Here is a 21,879-nt window from a genome sequence, read left to right as displayed (position 1 = left end):
ATTATTCAGCTTTTGTATCTATCCCATTAGTCCTAATTAGGTCTTATGTGAGATGTCCCAAATGCCTTCTACTACATCACAGAAAATAAGAAAGACTTTCAGATTTTGTCCCTTAGAAATAAAAATTGGTGGCACATACAGGTTACCTAGTACACGTTCTTTCATATCCTTCATCTTCCTACCTCAAAATGAATATAATCTCTTTTCTAAGAGCACTCTGCAAGACAACACAGAGCTAGGGCTCAACTGAAAAAGATGATAGCACAAAAACTTCTAACAAAGACAGCAAGGAGAAAATTTGATGAAAAACTAGGGAGCTTTTGGAGGCTAAATCAATCTTTGACATACTGGAGGTACAGATCTCCTTCAATGCATTTCAGAGCTAATTTTTAACCTAAGTCAGCCAGCAGAATTCAACACATGGATAAGTAATGTCTTATTTAGGAAGTTAATAAATCTTGTATTAAGCTTATTACTATAGCCTAGGATGAACAGGCAAGTTTTGTGTTGAAGCTGGTTTTCATAAGCATGCCACGCTACTTGAGAATTATACACTTCCCGATTTCTTTACCTCCTTCAGACACCATACAACTTTCCAGAGGTGCCTGGACTAGCTGGAGAAGTGGGCCTGTGTGAACCTCATGAAGTTCAACAAGACCAAGTGCAAGGTCCTACACCTGGGTCGGGGCAATCCACAGTTTCAATACAGGAGTGGGGATGACGTGATTTAGAGTAGTCCTGCAGAGAAGGACTTGGGGGTGCTCACTGACATGAGCCAGCAATGAGCGCTCGCAGCCCAGAAGGCCAACTGTGTCCTGGGCTGCATCAAAAGAAGTGTAGCCAGGAGGTTAAGGGAGGTGATTCTGCCCCTCTATTCCTCTCTTGTGAGACCTCATCTGGAGTGTTGTGTCCAGTTCTGGAATCCTCAATATGAAACTGTTGGAATGGGTCCAGAGGACCACAAAGATTATCATAGGCCTGGAGCACCTCCCATACAAGGACAGGCTGAGAGAGTTGGGGTTGTTCAGCCTGGAGAAGAGAAGGCTCTGGGAAGACCTTATAGTGACCTTCCAGTACCTGAAGGGGGCCTACAATAAAGATGGGGAGGGATTTTTTACAAAGGCTTGTAGTGATAGGGCGAGGGGGAATGGCTATAAATTGGAGTGGGGTAGATTTAGACATTAGAAAGAAATTCTTCACAATGAGGGTGGTGAGGCACTGGCACACATTGCCCAGGGAAGCTATAGCTGCCCCATCCCTGGAGGTGCTCAGGGCCAGCTTGGATAGAGCCTTGAGCAGCCTGATCTAGTGGGAATTGTTCCTGCCCATTGCAGGGGGCTTGGAACTGGATGATCTTTTGAGATCCCTTCCAACCCTAACCACTCTACGATTCCAAGATTCTATGAACATGCAACTGACATTTCCCCTACTTCTATAGGGTCAAACTCTACCAGCTTTACAAGTAAATACTTGTTTCTGTAATACATACTCCACAGTGATCTTTATTTTCTATATGCTGAAGGCAATCTTTTTCAAATATTTAAAGATTGAAATTTCAAATGCAGCTAATGTTAGTTTATCAACAGTTGTCTCTTAGTCCAAATAATACTGTTTGTTGTATTTTTCTGTACCCTGAAATCTGAATCCTTTTTTTTTTTTTTTTTGCTGGTCTAGGCTTACTTATGCCTATATTAGGCTATCATATCACATTCGGACCACTGCATTTGTAGATGGCTATTCTGCCTCTAATGGGGAAAAATTTGTGTTCTATCAGTTAAGCATTGAATATACCAGTGTCTGGGAGACACAGAACTGAGATATGGAACAGAAGTTTCCTCAAGTTAAGGAGGATGTGGACATGCTGCAAAGGAGGCAAAGAAACATGCACAAAATCTCTAAAAGTATTGTTCCCAGTATACTTGACTAACTCTCAATTTTACCTGTGTTAAGAAGGCACAGTCTATTTAAAATTGTCGGAGGCCGTTTGTATTGTGACAAGAGATTCCAATGGTAAGAAAACTGAAGAAAGGCAATTAAGTTGTCTGAGTGGTTTTTCCCATTTTGGGGCTGAAACACATGTGTTTATGCAGTCAGTTAAAACAGTGAATTATTTCAGATGCAACCCCAGAATACCTACTGGCCTGAGCTCAATATTAACTTTAAAAAGTCATAACAGTCAAAGGATAATTGTATATAATCATGCAAGTAAGTGAGGAGGCAGCTTATTTACAGAGATTATTCTATTGGCAAGAAAGCAAGCATTACCAAAATGGAACTCCATGCCAATATCATACATAATTCAACAGATTCCCAGTTACATTGCCCTTTGATGTTTTCTTGAGCTGCAGTAAGAGATGGAAGAGACTCTTCCATATCTGTGCCATGGCCTTCATAACCTCTTTCCTTCACCATGGCTGCTCCTCTTCTTTGGCAGCCTGAACTTTCAATAAAAATTAGAAACATTTATACATATCTTTCCTGGTTTATCATTAAACATTCATCCAAGTTTCCTGATATAGGGCTGGCTTTTGCATTCAAGAAGGGAAAACCAGAAGCAAACCAGGGAAATGATTTGCTCAAGGAGCTTGGACTGCACGTCAGAACATGGGTTAAAACTGAAGAGGCCTTGTTCTATGTTCATACCACTATGTTGTAATTAGCCCACTCCAGTATTAATTTTGGCAGCTAAAAATAACATAAGAATATACGTGAAATCAGTTAGAAGTGCTCTTCCACTAGAGGGGATGCTGTGCTGCACATGATTTTGTGTGCATCTGGAAGACCCATAGCCCTTGCCAGAGCAAGACACCAGAGCAGAAACTCAATGACCTCCACATGGTGACAGAGAAGCTGTTGCCACAAAGACATTTCCAATCCAATTGTTACTGTCATACTGAACAATCTTAACCACAGAAATCAAATCTTAATGCGAGTTTGCATTTATTTTTCAGACACGTTCTTTCTGTGAGATATGCCAGTTAGAGCAAAGCCATGAGAAAACAGATCCAGCTTACTTCTGCTCCTCAAAACCCCTTCAAGGGTGCACATGTTTAAGCAGAGCCAAATACCTCCACCACAAGAGCTCAAAGAAGTCAGAAGAGAGGAGAGGATACAGGCTAGTGATTCCTCTCAGCAGAAACAAAAAAAAAAGCAGCTGTGCTATTTCAGTTTCAAAACCATGAACTACCTTCATCAAGAGCCCTGAGCATTTGACCCTTGCCTAAGAATGTCTTCTCTCTGGGAAGGGCAAGAAGAAGAGGCAATCAAGCTGGGGAGAAGAAAGAAGGGAAGCTGCAGGGGATGGGGTGAATAGAACAGCAGCCACGCAGGGAACAGAGGAAAAGTGACAACTGACTAGAGCTTCACAAAAGCAGAGCACTAAAAATACAAAAATAAAACTGAAATAAAATAGCTTTTCAGCACTGGTTCTAGGGCAAGTGGAACAGGCACAACACTGCGGGGCTTAGTGCAATAGCAGTCCTGTGTGAGTGGTGCAGGATTACAGCTCCTGCAGCGCACTGTGGTGGCTCCTGTGAACTTCCCAGTGGCCTGCAGGTGACAAGGTCCCGGGGCTTTTAGCAGGGAAAATTCATGGATGGGCCACTCTCTTGTGAGACTCATCCCACCAGCTCCACTGTTCACTTCCATCCCTGGCGCAGCTCAGCTGGACCTGGGAGAGTTTCACATAAGAGCAGCCCCAAGAACCAGGGCCACTGTTTCCACAGAGGGGAGTTCTGCCACTGCAACTTATGGAGAAGGATGAAAGGAAGTTTTCAGGACTTCTGCAAGGATAGAGAATGACTGCTGAATACAATGCACTGCACAACACTAGAACCTGTATATTACAATATACACTGGTATATTTAAGACAAACACTGCTTATGTACACAAGCCTGCCTGGAATATTTTCAGTGAAGCAAAAATACCATCATAATATTATATTTCATTAAAGGTAAAAAAAGAAAACCAGAAAACTTTGTATTGGGGCGAGGCAGGGGGATAAAATTCTGGCTTCAATGAAGTTTCTTAGAAGAACAGGGTATGAAGCTACAGTCTGGTAGTTCTGGCAGCAGCATGGATGTGGGCATACCCAAGTTCAAATCCTTTTTCTGCTGCATCATCATCAGAATAATCCTGGTTGAAGAGCCGCTATGAGTACAGCCGGAACTGAAACCGATTCTATCTCTCATCCCCTGCAAACCCTCTCAGTCCAGATGCCAAGACAGAGCTCTGACTGTCTAAAGACAAAGACAGAGGACGTCACCTTCTCTGACTAGTACCTCCAGGACTATTAGCAAGAAGAATCAGTACTACTCTGAAAACACCATCTGCCTCAGGACCTTTCACAAGCTTCTACTGACCAAGATCCATGTAGACCTGGGAAAGGGATTTCCAGAGGCTTCCTCAAAAGGAAGGAAGGAAGAGAGGAGAATGCTCTTTGACTGGTTTTTATTCTTCCACACAGGAAGGCAGATCCTGGGGGATACAAACTAAACAAACAAAACAATCAGCCTACAGTCCTTGAATAGCAATTTTGCACACTTTCAGTTTAAAAGTCTTTTATCAAAGAGACAGGCAATAGCTGCAAAGCCATACACTGTGGATTGGGTCCATTTTGATTACTTCTCCTCCAATTGCTCCAGCTTGACCAGTCCCCAAAGATCATACCAGTTTGCCATACATAAAACAAAAAAGGACTATTTTTTTCAGCCACAGTTTAATTACTAGCCGTAATACCTGATGTTCCTTAAGTACTGAAAATTTTAAAACACAGCAAGCCAATGGTATATTCCTGTAGTCCTCTAAATTGTATATTCATGTGTCTGTGAATACTGGGACTAAACTAATCATCCAAATTAAAGCTATATAGCACACTCTGAATGTGCACAGCTATACTCAAAGTTTGTGCACAAGATTTGACTCTGACCTGACATACCAAAGAACCCCAATATCTTACCCACTATCTCCAGTAAAAGTAATTGCAAGTTTCCATGCACACATGTTGTGTGTATGAATGAGTATGTATCAAGGTGACATTAAAAAAAGACTGTGCTGAAACATACCTATCCCTTTGTTTAGGGCTAAAAAAAGAATACTGTGCATTTGATAACTTATCCTTTTAAACTTGTTTCCATTCAGGGGGTTTGGTTTTGGTAGGTTTGTTTTTACTACACCCAGGAAATAAAGACTGCCTTTCAAATGAATGGATCTTTAACCTACAAGAAGACTTTTAAGAAGAATTTGTCTTCACCACTGTTCAGATTTCTTGAAGAATTACAGAGTAAACATCTCTTATTCTCTTCCATTACCTATGCAAACAGCCAAACATACATAATACTGTCTTACAATAGCTGTTTTTCATTTCCACCAGTTACATGAATTGATACAATAGCATAGTAATTCCCACCTGTTCTTTTTTAAGGCACAATGAAAACCAAAACATGTTCACGTTAACTGCCTGGTGTAAACCTTCCACTAATAAAATCCATGTACACCTCTCAAAGACTACGCTTGTTACATTTCTGAGGCACGCATGATCTGCTAGTCACGTGAAAACTACATGCACAGAGCTGGAAGCCACCACATCCCCATCTTTGCAGCGGTTCACAAAAGTTCCCCGTGTCTCAATGAGCCAAAGCCAGCCCAACAGCATATACCTAGTTATTCTGACTTTTTCCACCAGCAGGAAGACAAAACCCTCCTCCATCCCACCTTTCAGGGTAAAATCAAATAGAAAGGTGCCTAAGCAGTTCTAGGCAATTTACAGGGATTTATAGAGGATACCAGTCCTTAAAAGCAGTGATTAATTGCTATGGCAACCAGGGCACCACACTACATGCACTTGGGCTGGGATACAGGGACTGCAGTGTGCCCTCTTACCCACACATCTCAAAAGGGTAACAGGATCCTCGAAGGGCTGTATTGTTTGGACGCAATTAATCCTTTATAATAGACCCACTTCACTAGGGATGTGGGACTCTACCACTACTCTGCTTTTGTTTCCAGGAAATCCTGCAACTGTGGTGCTGCTGCAGCTTTGGAGGGTGCCTGCATGTAGTGGAAGGAGGAAAGGGGAAATGTTGGACATGCAGGGAGGTACCATATATTTTGGAATCCAGGTAGGAATTCATCTTAAGAACTGATGCACCACTTCATCCTTTGCTGCTATTTTATTTTCTTCACTCATTTCATGAATCTTTCACAAAAAGATGTACGTCCACCTCTCCCACTTTCAATACCTCACTGTTACTGTATTTACAAAAACAGCCAATGTGCTTATGCTGTATCCACAGTGCAAGGTGGTTCATTGCAAGCCACATCGCAATCTCTGCCTACCTGAAAACAGCACAGAGCCATAATCATTAGGAACACCCAAAAGGCAAAGAAACAGGTCCTTCCTCCATCCCTGACAATTTATTTCCCACAGAAGCATACACGGACACAGAGAGACAAATTGAAATGGAGATTTTTGCTGTGTTGCATCTCTCTCCTCCCCACAACTTGGATTCAGACACTGGAAGAATTTATCTGGAAGCTGCTTCCCTGGCTTCCTGCTCACTTCTTTTGGTATCAAAACACAAACTACTGTATAGTGCCCTGTAGCACTGCTGGAGTTTTTTGTTATTTGATTGGGGATTCTTTTCTTCATATACATATATAAAAAAAGATATCAAGAGGCCCTGTACTCCTACTAAAAGAGACCTTCCCAATCTGAACATGATGGCTCATGGCTCAACTTCCTCACGTTACATATGGAATTTTTTTTTCCTATCAATCAGATACCAACTAAAGCTATTTACAAGCTGTTAAACCTTTAACTGGGAGTAGAAGCATGGCAAAATTAATGGTTTGAACTTCCCAAACCAAGAGCAGCCCCAGCAAACAATCCAAGTTTGTGTTGGACAATAATTCAGGGGATAGAGAAGAACCAAGAACCAGAAAAAACATGCATTAATGTATAAACCCCCCAAAAAAGTGAGTAAAACATCACAGCTGTCCTACAGCCAAACTTGCTTTCAATACAATCACCAAAAACATAATAACATTAACATCCATTCACACTGCGCCATATACAGGAAGGCTGTAAGCACATGCCATCATGGAAAGTGGCATGAACCAGTTCAGCCACCACAGATCAATTGCTATTTTTCAAGTCAGCAGCAACAGAGAAACTAGTGCATGCCTTGCCAGAGAGACGGAAGTGAGTCATAAAGCCCACAGTGGCACCATCACACACTACATAGAGTGATTTTAGACCTGCTGAACATGCACCTCCATTTTAGTTACTGTGGAAAAAAAAAGTATCAGGGATAAGGCTCCCATTCCATCTTCTAGCAACAGTGAAACAGACAGTATGCTTATATTAAGGTTTCACACAAATGCTTATCCTCACTGAACTCAGCCCTGCATAGAAGTATATAAATAAAAGGTATAACAAGGATGATTGTTGTCCCATTTAGGGCTGTATCACACTACCACCTCCAACAACACACGACACAGCAAGTACTTACAGGCCTAACAGCACATATTTTTCCCCCAGCTGCATCCAGCCTCAAGCTAGCAGATGTCGTGCTGCCTTCTTTTTCCTCTCTGTGTACAATCACATCACGTCCCCCCTATTTTAGTGAGGAATTGGCCACAGCTGACTTTTTACCAACTGTTGATTGCTACCAGGTCTCACCTGGAGCCATCACCACTCTTCTCAGGAGCACCAGCACTAGGTGTTTGTAATTAAGGAGAAGGCAGCATGGCATAGGCAGCAGGAAGCTAAGGATCCTGGCAATAAGCAGTTACCTCAGGCATGGTATTACAACACAGTGGAGCCAAATAGAAAGCTTGTGACTGCAGAAAGCTATTTTCCTTTCCTTCTTTCCAGTACCTTTTACCCCCAACCCCTATTTCCCCACTTCTTCTGCCCCTGTTCCTCCACGTTCCCTGTTAACAGGCTCCCTCCTCTCACCAGCCTAGGCACTAGCTTAATCAAAAGTCAGCTAAAGACTTAGCAACTACAACAACATTTTTCATCCAAGTTAATTCTCTACTATTTCAGTGCACTGACTGTGAGATGTGATAGGAACCAGACCTGGCTTAGCAAAAGCAGAAAGAGCAATTTGGCCAGGAGCAGGGAAGAGACAGAAGTGAGACATCCTTCTGCCAGTTCATGAAACTGTGACTTAAGAACAAACTCGTTCCTCAGCCCTAGCTCACATTTATCTTACTCAGTTCTGTAAAAACACTGAATGGGTGAATCTTCATATCTAGCATCTCACTACTTTCTCCTAACAGCTTGTAGGTATTAATTCAGGAGTGACTGATTAGGTTTCTTCCCACCACTTTTTTTTTTTTTAATTACAGTCTCCTATTAAACCAAATCAATATGTGTGTGCATGTGCATTGTCCACATTGTGCCATATATCCACATTGTTAAGTATCCCAAATAACAGTGTCAAGATAACAAATCTCAGAAATCATTACAGGCTCATCTCTAGCACATCTTTAGCTCTCTGCCCCTTGCTGGCAGAGTTTCACACACAGTGTGGTGAGCTTTGGCCAGGATCAGCTCTTCAACAAATGATCTCTCTTATGCCACCATACACACATCTCTAATGAAATCAGTGTAATGTGTCTTAGGAGGCAGGAAAGAAGGCTAACTCACTAACACACCTTCAAACTCCAGTGATGGCAACATCTTTGGTGTTTGAGCAGCATAATTTGTGGCATTATCTCCAGTGTCCAGAGAGCTTCAGCAGCCCCAGCCCAGCTTTCTCTCCAGACACTTGTTCTCAGCCCTGCACCAGCGTCTTCACCGTTTTAGTCCATGTTTGTAGCTATATAATATGCTACACTGGAGAGAAGATCCACCTGGAAATGGGAACCAACAAGTACAGAAACTTTTTTTCATATTTTTCCCATCTGGATCAAGTGATCAACCACGCCAGCATGCATTAAGTTCTACCAGCACAACAACAAAGAGGGAAGAGGCTGGGGACCAGGACAAGAACAAGCAACTGTGAGTGGAGCAAGGAGCTCTTTCACCCCCCCCTCTGCAGTCCCAGACTCACCCAACGCTGATTTTGGTGCCTTCAGTAAACCTCCTCTTGTATTCTGACAGTAGGTACCTCAGGAAGGCTAGATGCCTTTGAAAAGACGCCACCCCCTCATCTCCCAAAGCCTACATGTACTGCATGCATTAGTCATTTTGTTTCTTGGCAAGCGCTTGCCCATAAAGTTTCAAAGAAGCACTACAGTAACTGCAGACCAGATGCTTCAGAGTACCGTGCTGTATTTTATAGCACTGTATAGCATTTTACAAGCATTAACTAATCAACAACTCTTCCAGGCAGTTAAGTTTAATTATCCCCATTTTACAGGTGCTGAACCAGACCCAGGCAGGTTGAGAGATTCACCTAAGGCTGAAAAACCAATTCACATCCAATCCTGAACTGTAAATCAGGAGCTACTCTGTGTAACTTCTTCCCAAGTCCTTCAAAACACGGTATTTCCCCTCTGCTGCTGCTGCAACATAGGCTTCTTGCGAAATAAAACAGGCAAATGCCCACCCCTCCCTGCCCTTCATTGTAAAGGTTTAGTCAAACTGCTTTTCATCTACCAGCTCTCCTGTAACTTAACCAAGCACAGTCAAGATGACACAAATCATCCTGCTTTGGCTTTGGTCCCAAACTCCACAAGTGAATCAGGCAGGCAGTATTCACAGGGCAGCTCCCCATCTTTCTAACTCTGATGCCTACTTCTGCATCATACACATATATGATGCTTTTGGGGGTGGGTTTTTCCCCTCAATTTCCCTTTACCAACTGACTAGTCTTTTTATGCATGCTGTTGTTTGTTTATCAGGCTTGACCTTATAATACCCAGCAACTGCTATGGTGCACAAACAGCAGCTACAGCAGCAACAGTAAGTCCAGACCAAAAAGTGGAGGAATGAGCTGTATATCAAGTGGATAGAGCAACCTGTACCAGAAAACAACAAAGAAAGACTGGGTGGAAAAGAGTTAATTTTAAGGACCTCCACCTTACATACCACCGGATGAAAAATTATGTGATTGAGAGCAGCCCTGCAGAGAAGTACTTGGGCGTGCAGATTGATGAGGAGCTCCACATGAGCGGGAATGTGCGCTCGCAGCCCAGAAGGCCAACCATATCCTGGGCTGCATCAAAAGAAGCATGGCCAGCAGGTCGAGGGAAGTGATTCTGCCCTTCTATTCTGCTCTTGTGAGATCTCATCTGGAGTATTGTGTCCAGTTCTGGAATCCTCAGGATAAGAAGGATATGGAGCTGTTTGAATGGGTCCAGAGGAGGGCTGCAAAGACGATCGGAGGGCTGAAACATTGGATTGGATTTAAAGGCTGGGCTGAAGTCAACCAGTCTCTGTAATTCTCTGCTTAAGAGTTACAGAATATTCCTGGTCCATTCAAAGCAAGGAAGGATGGTAACCAGTGGTGCTGTGACGGGAACAGAAATGCCAGTGTTAAGACTGACTGAAGGCTGATCTCTCCCTTCTGTCAATGCTGTGACCACTCCCGTGGACTGGCAACATGGGCAGAAGTGACCAGATAACTTTCTTCCCCTGTACTTGCTCCGTCCCCTGTCTTTCTCACTTACCACCACAAGTTTTCAGTAGGTCCCATCTGATGCTCATGCCCTGGAAGCAAGTAAACAAGCCCCACAGCAGTTACCCATTTCAGCGGGTCTTTGCTACTGCTCCTCAGATAAGGACTGCTGCTTCTGAAAAATAAACGTATGCACGGCTGCTCCTCAAAAGAAAACATGCAAATATACTCAATTTGGCAGTCAACATAGTTGTAAGTTACATTTGTACCTTTGTTCCCCCTCCTGCTCTGGGCCTGCCACACAGAACAGCAGCCAAAACGCATCTCAGAGATTAAGCCTGGTCTCAGAGCCCTAATCTTGCAAACACAAACCTGCCAGCTAGTCCAAATAACTGGACTATGGTCATGACTCGTTTGATGCTTGATGCATGGCATTTGGTTCAAACAGAGCCCTCATACATGAAAGAAAAAAAATCATTATAAGACAAAGAAAAATTTAAAATTGTCAGAGCATATGCTTCAAAATAAATTGCAGTTAAATACTCTCAAGTGTAACAGTATTTTTGGATGCCAGTAAGACCATTCATAAATGAGAAAAGAAATTGGTATTGATTCTGTGGGCTCATGTCTCAATACATCTATAGGTTGTAAAAGTGTAGGAATAAATCTAATAAATTAATCTAGCTGAGTAATAATAAGTTCCATTAACACGGTAATATCTAACAAATCGATTTGTATGAACATTTTCAGACATCAAATTTAACACAAATTCTTCTTTAAGTTAGAATGTGCTAGAATTTATTTATTTATAATAGGACACTAAATTTAGGTAACTTTTGTAGTTCACCTTAAAAGATGTCACACACACAGACAGAGTCCTTTTTTCAAGTGAACCATTAGAGAAATATTTGCTGTCTAAACTCAAGCAAACTTTTTAGAGCAAGAGAAACTCTGAATCCCAGAGATTTCGCTTGGTTAGCATAGAAGCAACATAACTCTTCCACTTCAGGCAACCCTCTAACCACGGCACGGCACTGCCTCTCACGCTGACCACTCTCCCTCACTTCTTGAGTGCATTTCTGCTACTTAATAGTTGTTCTGATAAGAGGGCACCTTTTTTGTTTAAATGAGAGAAAACATAGATACATTTTCCTTTTCAATGCCAGTAAGCAGTGCCATCACACATGTACGACAACCATCACACCACACTGCCCCTATCCTTCTAGATTAAGTCCTCCCAATACCCTGGACTCTACTGAATCTCTTCAAAGAGATTCCCCCGCCACAAACCAGACCAGAAAAAAAACACTGAAAACACACTGTCAAAAAAAAAAAAAAAATTGCTGGTGAGCACTAAATCAAACCAAGCAACTCTGGTAGAAGAATCTGAGGAGAAGGCAACAAAGCCTCTGGTGCTACAGACAGATGCTGTCCGCTCTGGGAGGAACTTCTGTAAGTGGTGATAAATTCCAGAAAAACAGATGCTTTTCTGCAAAGCATCCCTCTCAGCACACCAGGCACCCAACAGCAAGGGTCAAGTATCCAAAATTCACTCCAAGTTACCTCTGCATATCAGGTAGATCACACAGGAAAACAAGGCACTTCAGTCTCACTATCATATACATTTGCATGCCCACCGACTTTTTCTCCACCACATTACGTGAAGCTTGGAAATTCTTTCTATGCGATGGTACTTAATCCTCATACCCAATCTCATAAAAATCATATCTACAATATTAAAGTTTCATTTCCTTCAAGAATCAAATCCCACAACCATTAAAATATTTTTCCAGCTCCCTGCTCAACTGTCTCAACATGCTATTTGCTGTCCTTCCTCACTTTCAATCTACCCAGGACAGTCCCCATAGACCCCAACATACTCGCAGCAGGGAGTTAAAAAAAAAAAACATAATGAGAAGCATTTCATGTCTGTAGCAGTGCAGAGAAAGAAAAGGAAAAGAATAACAGGGAAGAAATACTTGCAGTTTCATTACAGCTCTCAGCTTCTAGTAAGAAGACATTTCAGAAGGTAATTGGCCCAAATCAGACTGCAGAAGCCACTGAAAACAGAGCTATTCAAACTTCATAAAATATCTGGGCTTAGAATAATCACAGCATAGTTAATTTAATTCTATTAAGTGTTTTCTATCATTTGTCTTATTATCCTGGGGGTAAGGAGAAGCAAAGAGCCATACAGAAGAATACTGCACCCTGGGATAGGCACAGGGGCACCTGGTAGACAACTTAAAGATCCAATTCTGTTAAAAGCAGAAAGCTCAGGATAGGATACAGCTTATGCCTTACCACTCTTCTGCCATTACCTGTGAGTGACTCACTCCAGGACTCCCCTGACTGTGATTCTCAGTCTTGAAGCTACTCTTGGGATTAAACATCTACTTCCACTCTAAAAATAAAAAGACAGAGAGAGGTCCCCCCACTCACACCATGCAGCCACCACTCTCATTCAGCCCACTTCCCTGAAGCTCTCCCTTCAGCTGAAAGAGTCTGAGGTAGCAGCCCCGAGGCTACCTTATGGATTGGGATTTCAGCTATTAGGCTGGAGAAATCCAGGAGTGAAGCTATGGAGCTTTCTTTCTCTTCAGTGAGGTTGATGAAGACACATCAGAGCAGGAACAAATTCTAGTATCTCCCTCTCATGCTGCCATTGTCTTCCTCTCCATTTCACCAAATGGTGGAAAACATTTAGTCTCCTTTTAACTCATTTTCCCTTTCTACCCAGGGGAAACCAGAAAAAGTCAGGTCACATCAAAACACTTGCCAGATGAAACAAAGTAATAAGAATGAATGGCACAGAAGAAAGCACCCTTTTAAAATCAATGCAGACTAGTAAAAGAGAGTAAAACAAGCTTCTGGACACAGCTGCCACAGCTTCTTTGACAAATGAACACGGAAAAGGGCTAGGTAAACTAATCGCCATCACTATAAACGTTTCAAATTTTGTTTTCATTCTGTCATCAGCTACTACTGCCTTACGGACTGCAATTAATACTAGGGCTTCAGAGGTAATAATTAAGGCCTTGTTACCAGACATATATTACCTCATTTATCTGTACTGGAGATCCAGCAACCTGCTTCAAGCATAGGATGCTTTAATAAATGAAAACCCTGAAGCCTGAAATGCTCTGGGATACCAGCTGGGCAAAAAAGCATCTTCTAGTTCCAAACTTCTCCCAGCCTGCATTAGGACAAAACCAAGAATTTTAGAGGTTCTTCATCCCTGGAGAATCTCTCAGTCCACACGTTCATGGGATCCCTCAGGGATGCAGGAAAGCAGAGTTAAGCCTGATCTCCTACCTAAGTACATAAGTACTCACATCATTAGATTACCTCAAAGTCTTCCTCATTCTCCATCCAAAAAAATCTAGTCTGGACATAAGAAAACTTGCTGAGCATGCAGCGTTGAGAAAATCCCATCCTTCTTGCCAAGGTTTTGACTCATCTATATCTTCTGATAGAAAGAGGTATAGCAAAACATAAGATTCACTATTCGGCTCTTAAAATTCCTACATGCCGCAACAGGTCAGACCTATCTGAAGGTGGAGCATTGTCTCCTGCATCACTACAGGAAAAGGCACTGTAAGAAAGGAATTGACCACCACAAAAATTGAAATTAAAGGCCAAATGACTGCATTGTCTACATGTGAAAGTTTAGCTGCCTAAGTGTTCCCACTTTTCACAGTGGCACCTATATGGCATCATTTGTCATTAGACTTCTCCGACAAGATTGAAGGTCATCCACCCCACCTAGGAAATTATTTGGCTAATGCTGTATACGGTGGCACATCCCAAAAACCGGGCATGGTCCCTGCAGAAGTACAGCACCATACTGCTGCAAAGGTGCTCTCACCAAGCACAGCTCGGCCGTGGGGATGCTCCCTCCTCTGTCTCCTGCTTTTTAGTTCCAGCCATAACAAGGAGAACGTGATGCACGGGAGTTAACTCACCACCTCAATCATTTGGTGTCGCTGAGAAAAATGACAGAGAGAATACGTATTGAAGAAATGCTTTCTTAAATCATGAGAGAAACCAAGTCAGAGAAGGCCAAAAGACAAGCTCAAACCTGGTGTGTTTTCAGTAAAAATCCCAGAGAGACTAATGACAGGCATAAATAAGCAGAGACAGGTAGATTAGGTGGTTCACAACATGAATTTCACAACCACCAATGCTTACACACTTTACAGTCATCGCAATTTATGAGTCCCCATACAGCTACAACAGGTGATTTCAACTGAGCTTGAGCTCAGCTCACAAGCATTTAAGCATGGATTTTCTGTTGTTGTTGGGTTTGGAGGACGATTTTTTTGTATTTTTTTTTAAGTCCGTCTTCTTCAGCAAGTTCTTTTTCCTAAGCTTTTCTGGTAATTAGCCCTAATCAGTATTCAAGTGCTGATCTGTAAGGCTATCTGCTGACTTAAAGGAAGGGAACACCTCACTAATAGCCCCTGTGTTTCCCTCTGCCTGCAGAAAAGACGGTGATAAGGACAGAGACTCCAGCCATCTCCAAAGAGAGAGACTCACAAAGAGCCCTTCTGAAGGCTCCTGGCATCTGGCCTTCCCCTCATTAGCACATTAAAGCTGCTCTGTCCATCCCATAAGAGCCACTCTGTCCATTCCTCCAGCTTTCTCTATGAAGCCATTTACAGTGCTGCTCCTTTGAAACCCCCCTAGCTCAAGAGGCAGTAACCCCCAGTGTCAAAAATTCCCACTTACAAACAGTCACCCAGTAAGCACCAGCCTTCTGAGCGCCCCAGGTAGACAGAAGACACATATTTTGCCTTGCCAAATTGTCCCTTCTAGGGAAAGCCTTTTCCCAAGCAGTATGAGAACTGTCAGATTTAGATTACAGTGCACTTACCATATCAAATCGCTCCACTTCAACTAATTCTTATTTCAGAATAGGACCGGCAAGCTTTGCATCTCCAAAAGTGCAAATTCTCAGGAGCAAAAGCGAGACAAGGGAGATAGAGCTTTCTTCCAGCAGTGGCTCCAGAACTTGTTAGGAAACCACGCTCAGGCACTTTGTACTTGGAGAGACTTCAGTACCTGCTACAGCAACAAAATGGAAGCTTTATGTACTTTAGCCCACCTTCACTCCTAAATCAAAGCGCCACAGGTGTACTATGGCATGCCAATAAGTGTGCATTCACTGTAATAAGTTGTTTGGAAGGGAAGCTAATTTTTTCTCCTGTTTTACAGGTATTTCCCTTATGCACTCAAATTACTGGAAACAGCTAATTCACAGAGGTCTTTTGCTTTCAAAATGGCTATTAAAATTAAAATAATGAGAAAAGGAAACAGTGGACAATTTTTCATCAGTTGATTTCTATATCCTCTGTCAGGATGCTTTCCTATGGGCAGATACGACCTTCCCACTTCCCCTACCTAAACGAAAATCACTAACAGGTACAAGAAAGCAACTTAGTTGCTTTATCTAGGCTCTGAACTCATTTTCTTTGACTTACTTCAAAATGGTATAAATATTTTTACCTAAAAGGAGAGCTATAGCTACCTGGATTGGGCTCAGGCTCATCCTTCTACAGTCCCTGTTACTCTCAGCGGACTTGGAAAAGCTAGTTGTACTTTTTAAGAATAAAAACGTCAAAGGAAGCCAATCCTTTTGTTCTGAAGAAGAAAGCGAAGCAATTGAAGATTATGAATACTCACCCTTTTTTTGGTTCCAAAAATTATATGTTTGATCCTTGACTTGCCTTTCACTAAGGAAAAATGCCATAAATTATTTGGTTTGTTTGCCTCTCTGATCAGTCAACTGAAAGACGTTATTGCTTTGGGGCAATGAAATACATTGCCTCAACTTCATTATTATTCAGTTTCAGGTTCTTTCTAGTACATAAACTCCCTCTGTCTGATTTACTGTGTGGCTATGTGTTATTTGAAAAAAAAAAAAATCATTGGGTTATAGCTTTTGATACTTGCAGTATCAAAAGTATCAGCTGTCATTTAAACAGCTCTCATCTCTGAAGAGTTAGTAGGCTTGACACGTGGTTCAAGTTCAAAGTTAGTCAGCCAGTGGGCCAAATTCTTCTTCAACTCCATTATAAGAGACAAACTGGGCCTGTAACATACTAAAAAGGTGAAAGGTTTATTCAGACTGTACCCAAACAGATAGGCTTTCTGACAAGAAGGATCCCAATTGCATTTTTTCATATAATTTTCTTCAATAAATCACTACCTAGCTTAATGAATTATACTTATTAGCAATGTTATTTTTTCCTTCCTTTACCTAAGAAAGGTAGTGTTAATAAGTCCATACACTAGCTTCATGCACAAGGCAAAAATTTATCTGAGAAAATGAGTATGTGGGCAAAGAGGCAGAGGGAGACTCAGAGTGCTCCAGAGAAAGCTTTTGCAATTCACGAGTGCAGAGAACATAACTAAAAAGCTATTCAAAAAATGAATTTCAGGGACCAAGTCCCTGAAATTACTCTTACTCCATTTTCTAATATAAAGCTGAATACGTCTCTAATATTCTCATATCATTTTTAGGAAACATCTGAAAAATACAAAGTACCATCTAGCAACAGAGAGCAAGAAAAAGAAAATGAAGACATCCACAAAATGGCAAGATAAGGCACAACTTGATTTTATAGCTAGTATTCCCTAAGAAAGTACTAAGAGATAGAAGCGGGTAAACCCAGAAACAAGTATGTGCCATCCTGCTTTCAAAGTAAGTCCCCTTGGAGGAAAGCAATATAACTGTGGGGCCTTAGATGCTGTTTCAGAGAGCCGAGTTAATTGAAGTGGCTACTGCATTTTTTGTTTCCCCAAATAATCTCATTTGCTTAGATAAAATAACTTTGTCACAGTATTTCCTTGCAGAAACTTAATTTTCACTCCTTATTCTGGTACATTGGTCTACAGAGATATGTCCACATATATGCAGATACCTCATTTGTGGGCTCCCATTTAAATCAATAATTCGCAAGAAATCATTCGGCAACCTGCTCCCCCTTAATATTTATTCTCTGCCCATTTCTTTGAAGACACCGTAACCAGCCTTCCCAACAGAAGATGGCCCTGTAAATTAGTTTTAAGTACTTCAGGGGCCACAGGCAACATTTGGCAAGTGATTTGCTCCTCTTGACCCTTCAGGTCACTCAGGGTCCACAAGGAAGGGAGACAAGCCACCCCTCTGTGCTGGGATACAGACAGATAGAGTGAGTTCAGACTAACCAACAAGTATCTCTGAAATACAGAGGTACTGCCTGGAGGCGTGGAGAACCACAGAACTCCAAATCACATGATCTTCTCCTTTATTTCTTGCTTCCCACTACAGGTGGGAGGCAATGTGGAACAGGTGAGTCACTGCTTATTAAGTGGTCCTCTACAAGCAGACAGAGTTGGTGGAGTCCAATTTTGACTTTGCAGAGGCTTTGGGCAAACAAGCAAGCAGTCAACACTATTCTTTCTCTCCTCTGCAAAATAGCAGGGCAGGGTCAGCCAGGGATGCCTGATGAGCAAATGTTACACAGAAGGTACCAGGCAGGGCCCTGCAGCTGTGATTCAAGGACCACAGGTGCAAGACACAGGTTCAGGAAAGTATTTGAAGTATGCAACCACCACAACATATCCCCTTAACGCAACAGCAATACACTCAACCTCTACAGACTTCAAGGATAACAGGAAGCTTATTCATGTTGCAGTAGGTCCTGTTCACCATCACCAGCGGCTCAGAATTTATATCCAAACCACTCCAGTAAATCCCACAGTTTCATTGAGCACCCCCAGCCCTCCATGATCCTGATCCTTTAGGCTTGTATTTTACTTCGGTTTTCTGATACGGCCAAGTTTTTCACAGAATGCAGTTTTGCTGTTATCACAGAAATAAATTTTTACAGTCAACCAGCTCTGTTTTCACTGTGTTCTCTCTCAAATACCCTGGGGGAGGATCATTCCCATGTTCCTCTATTACCACGGGATCTATCAAGTGAACAGGGAGGAGAGGTTGGAAGGTGAAGTTAAAATAAGTTTCCACAGCTTGTAAAGTAATTTTAACAGGAGTCTTCAGAGGCAATTCAGGAATCACCAAATGCCTGGGTGACCAAACTACTACATATAATATGAGTGAGAAATGATGGACAGTTTCTGCCAGCGTGTATCCCCATTCTCCTACTATCTTGTTTCCTCTCTTACCATACCAGAGACTGTTCCCTGCCTGGGGACAGAATTTTTAGTAGGACCTGTAGCAATAGGACAGGGAGCAATAGTTCTAAAATAAAAGAACATAGATTCAGACTGGAAATAAGGAAGCAATTTTTTATAATGAGAGCGGTGAAACACTGGAACAGGATGCCCAGAGAAGCTGTGGATGCCCCATCCCTGGAGACATTCAGGGTCAGGCAGGTCAGGGCTCTGAGCAACCTGATTTATTTGAAGACGTCCACGCTTGCTGCAGGAGGGTTGGACTACATTACCTATGAATGTCCCTTCCAATCCATGCTATGATTCTACCAGCTTTAAACAGGTTTCTGGCAACCCCAGCTGTTGTCAAGCTTCTTATTTGTTTGTCTGACGGAGAAGCCCTCACTTTGTCTAGCAGAAAGCAGAAACATATGAGCACGAGTCAGTGAGTCAATTAGGAACCTTTCACAAATGGCTCTCAAGCAGATGATGCGCACAAAGTACAGGCAGCACAGAAAAAGTGCTGAAAAAGCAGAAAAACATTAACTGAAGAACCCAACGCTTAGTTTGTTCTGATCTCCTTTTTCTTTACTTATTCTCCTTTTTCCCTTACTTATTTCCATGCTATTGTTACCACAGAAGATGAAAACATAAACATCGTGTGGGATGTATTTCACTGTGTCAGGATTCATTTCACTGTTATCAACAAAAGTAGTGCATGAAAGCCATGTGCATGATGTTACATGGGCTGAATCTTTAGTTTCCATGTAAAGTTGAAGGAAACCCAACTCAGTCAAAATTTCCCTTGATAAAGACTTTGAGATGACTAAGGAGTCGTACACCAATAAAAGCCTGCCTTAATATGCCACAGTACTCAGTCTTCTTCTTCTCTATAGATCAGATAAATTTGGAAAAATCTGACTCTCATTTCATGTTTGAGGAGGGGAAAGAATGTGAAAAAGTGACTGGGCTACTTTGTGCTAGTGTGTTCCTCTGGGTGATGGGTGATCTCATTTCTAGATTCAAGTCCGTGAGTCAGAGCAGAAATTTGAACTTTTGGTTACCAGACCCAATCTCTACCCCTTTTTCCCTTAAAAAAAAAAAAAAATCTAGATATTCTTATTTCAATCTTACATATATAAAACAATAAATATTTATTTGACTCTTTATCTATGGGTGAAAGTCATATTTATGCATAAGCATGATAACTGCTTCAACTATACGAATTAATCACCTCCTCGACAAGAAGACTGCATTCACTTTGTCGGGTCCCCAGAGGTCACCATTACCACCCTGGAACAGGAGTGCCTATTCCTTCTGTACCTGATACCCTCACCACATCTTCAGACATATCTTGCTGCCTTTGAGAAGGCTTCTTCTGTCTAGGGTTTTATCTCAGGACTTACACACACCTCAGGATGACCAAGCAGAAGAAGAATAGAATTTTGCAAGCTCAGGACACCTAAAATGGCACAGATCATTGGGTTGAGGAATGGAGTGAAATTTACTACACTGAAAGCTGCAAATGTGCATGTACAAGAAAACTGAGTTTGAGCTGAAGCAGCTTATACTCGTTTCAACTTCTTTTCAATCTTCTCACGCTGAACTAACAAAGGATAAGTATTTTCTCTCTTAGTGATCCTTTTGAGGATCCTCCTATAATGGTAACAGTTAATTACTAACTGCATACAATTGCAGTGCTCTGTAAGCAATCGCATACCTTCAGGTATTTATAACAAAGATAGTAATAATGACGATTTTGTCATATTTAAAAGCTTGAAAGAGTCAATAAGCTTCACGTTCAAAACTAGTATATCCAGATAAAAGAACCGATGCTTTTCTTAATAGCTCATCTGTTACACTTATCTGAAACTAAAGCGGGGACAAAGAGCTTGACACTGGTGCGTACCATCCCGCTGCTGCTCATAACGCTGCAACTGCCCTAATGAGCACGCAAAACTCATTAGAATCATAGAATAGTTTGGGTTGGAAGGGACCTTAAAGATCATCTAGTTCCAACCCTGCTGCCATTAGGCACAAGCGATGGCTTCGGCTGGGTTTTCAGACAGGAGCTTGGAGCTCCTTCTGGAGAAGCGAAGCCCTCTGAGACTCTGTTTTGTGGGGAAAACCTCAGCTCTAGCCAGAGGCAGCGACAGAGAAATAAGCAGCAAAGGCGAGAGCGCACAGCATTTAAGTAAGATGGTTCCAGCGTTTTCTTGTGCCTTCAGTGAAATAATTCTCCAGCGAAACAACCCTTTTGCTTTGCCCATTCCGAGCCGCACGCTCGGGAGAACCCACCAGCATCCCGCTCCCCGAACGGCTCCTCCGGGACCACAGAGACGGCGCGGGGAGCGGGCGCTGCCTGCCCCGGGCACACGGGGCACCTCGGGGCCGCGGGCAGGGCAGGGGCGAGCGGCAGCGCCCGGCGGGGCCGCTCCGAGCATCCCCCAGCGGGGCGGGCGGAGCCCCCCCGGCCTCACCTGTTCAGCACTTTCCTGATCCTCTGGCGCACGCTGGAGGAGGGCGCGGAGATGCCGCTCCTGCCGCCGCCACCGCCGCCGCCCTCGGCCGGCAGGTTCTCGATGGTGGCCACGACATGGCTGGGCGGCGGCGCGGGGTGGCGCGGGTGGCGGTGGCGCTCGGGGGACAGCATCGCGGCGCCTCAGCGGAGAGCGGGGAGCATCCCGGCGGGCGACGCTGCCGCAGCCGCCGCTCCTCGGCTTCCCCGCCCGCTCCTCCCTCTCAATGGGCTGCCATACGGCGAGGGGCGGGCTGCGGCCGCCGCCGGCGAGCGTTGCGAGCGGCAGGCGAAGCGACAGCGCTTGGGCGATCCTTCCTCCTCCTCCTCCTCTTTGTTCCGCCCCCCCCCCCGCAGCGCACAGGTGCCGCCGCAGCCCCGCGGAGCCCCCCCAGCGCCGCCCCTGCGCGCCGCCGCCCGCCAGGGGGCGCAGCCGAGCGCGGATGCTGCGCGACCCCCACCCCATATCCCGGTTTTCCCACCCATCCCGGTTTTCCCAGAGTCACCCCCGCCGGGGTTCCCGGGGGAAAAGGGAGTTGGGGAAGGAGGGAGGCGTTCCATCCCATGCCGCCCCTGCCTGCCGAGCCTCTGGGCGCTTGCTGACACCCAAGCGTCACCCCGTTAAATACT

The 21,879-nt window shown here is 43.3% G+C and overlaps 1 protein-coding gene across 1 annotated transcript in view; it reads right to left on the bottom strand.

Annotated features, from left to right (window-relative positions):
- SLC35F1 (solute carrier family 35 member F1) overlaps positions 1 to 21,574 on the bottom strand; it is a 239,403-nt gene extending 217,829 nt beyond the window's left edge. The window contains exon 1 of the mRNA XM_054063953.1: positions 21,212 to 21,574. Coding sequence (XP_053919928.1) covers positions 21,212 to 21,384 — 173 coding nt within the window. The 5' untranslated portion in view covers positions 21,385 to 21,574. The remainder of the gene's footprint in view (positions 1 to 21,211) is intronic.
- Between the last annotated feature and the right edge of the window lie 305 nt (positions 21,575 to 21,879).

This window comes from Cuculus canorus, chromosome 3 (assembly GCF_017976375.1).
Source record: "Cuculus canorus isolate bCucCan1 chromosome 3, bCucCan1.pri, whole genome shotgun sequence".
NCBI lineage: Eukaryota > Metazoa > Chordata > Aves > Cuculiformes > Cuculidae > Cuculus > Cuculus canorus.
Note: the sequence above shows the minus strand (reverse complement) of the source record. Positions and strands in the feature narration are given on the sequence as shown.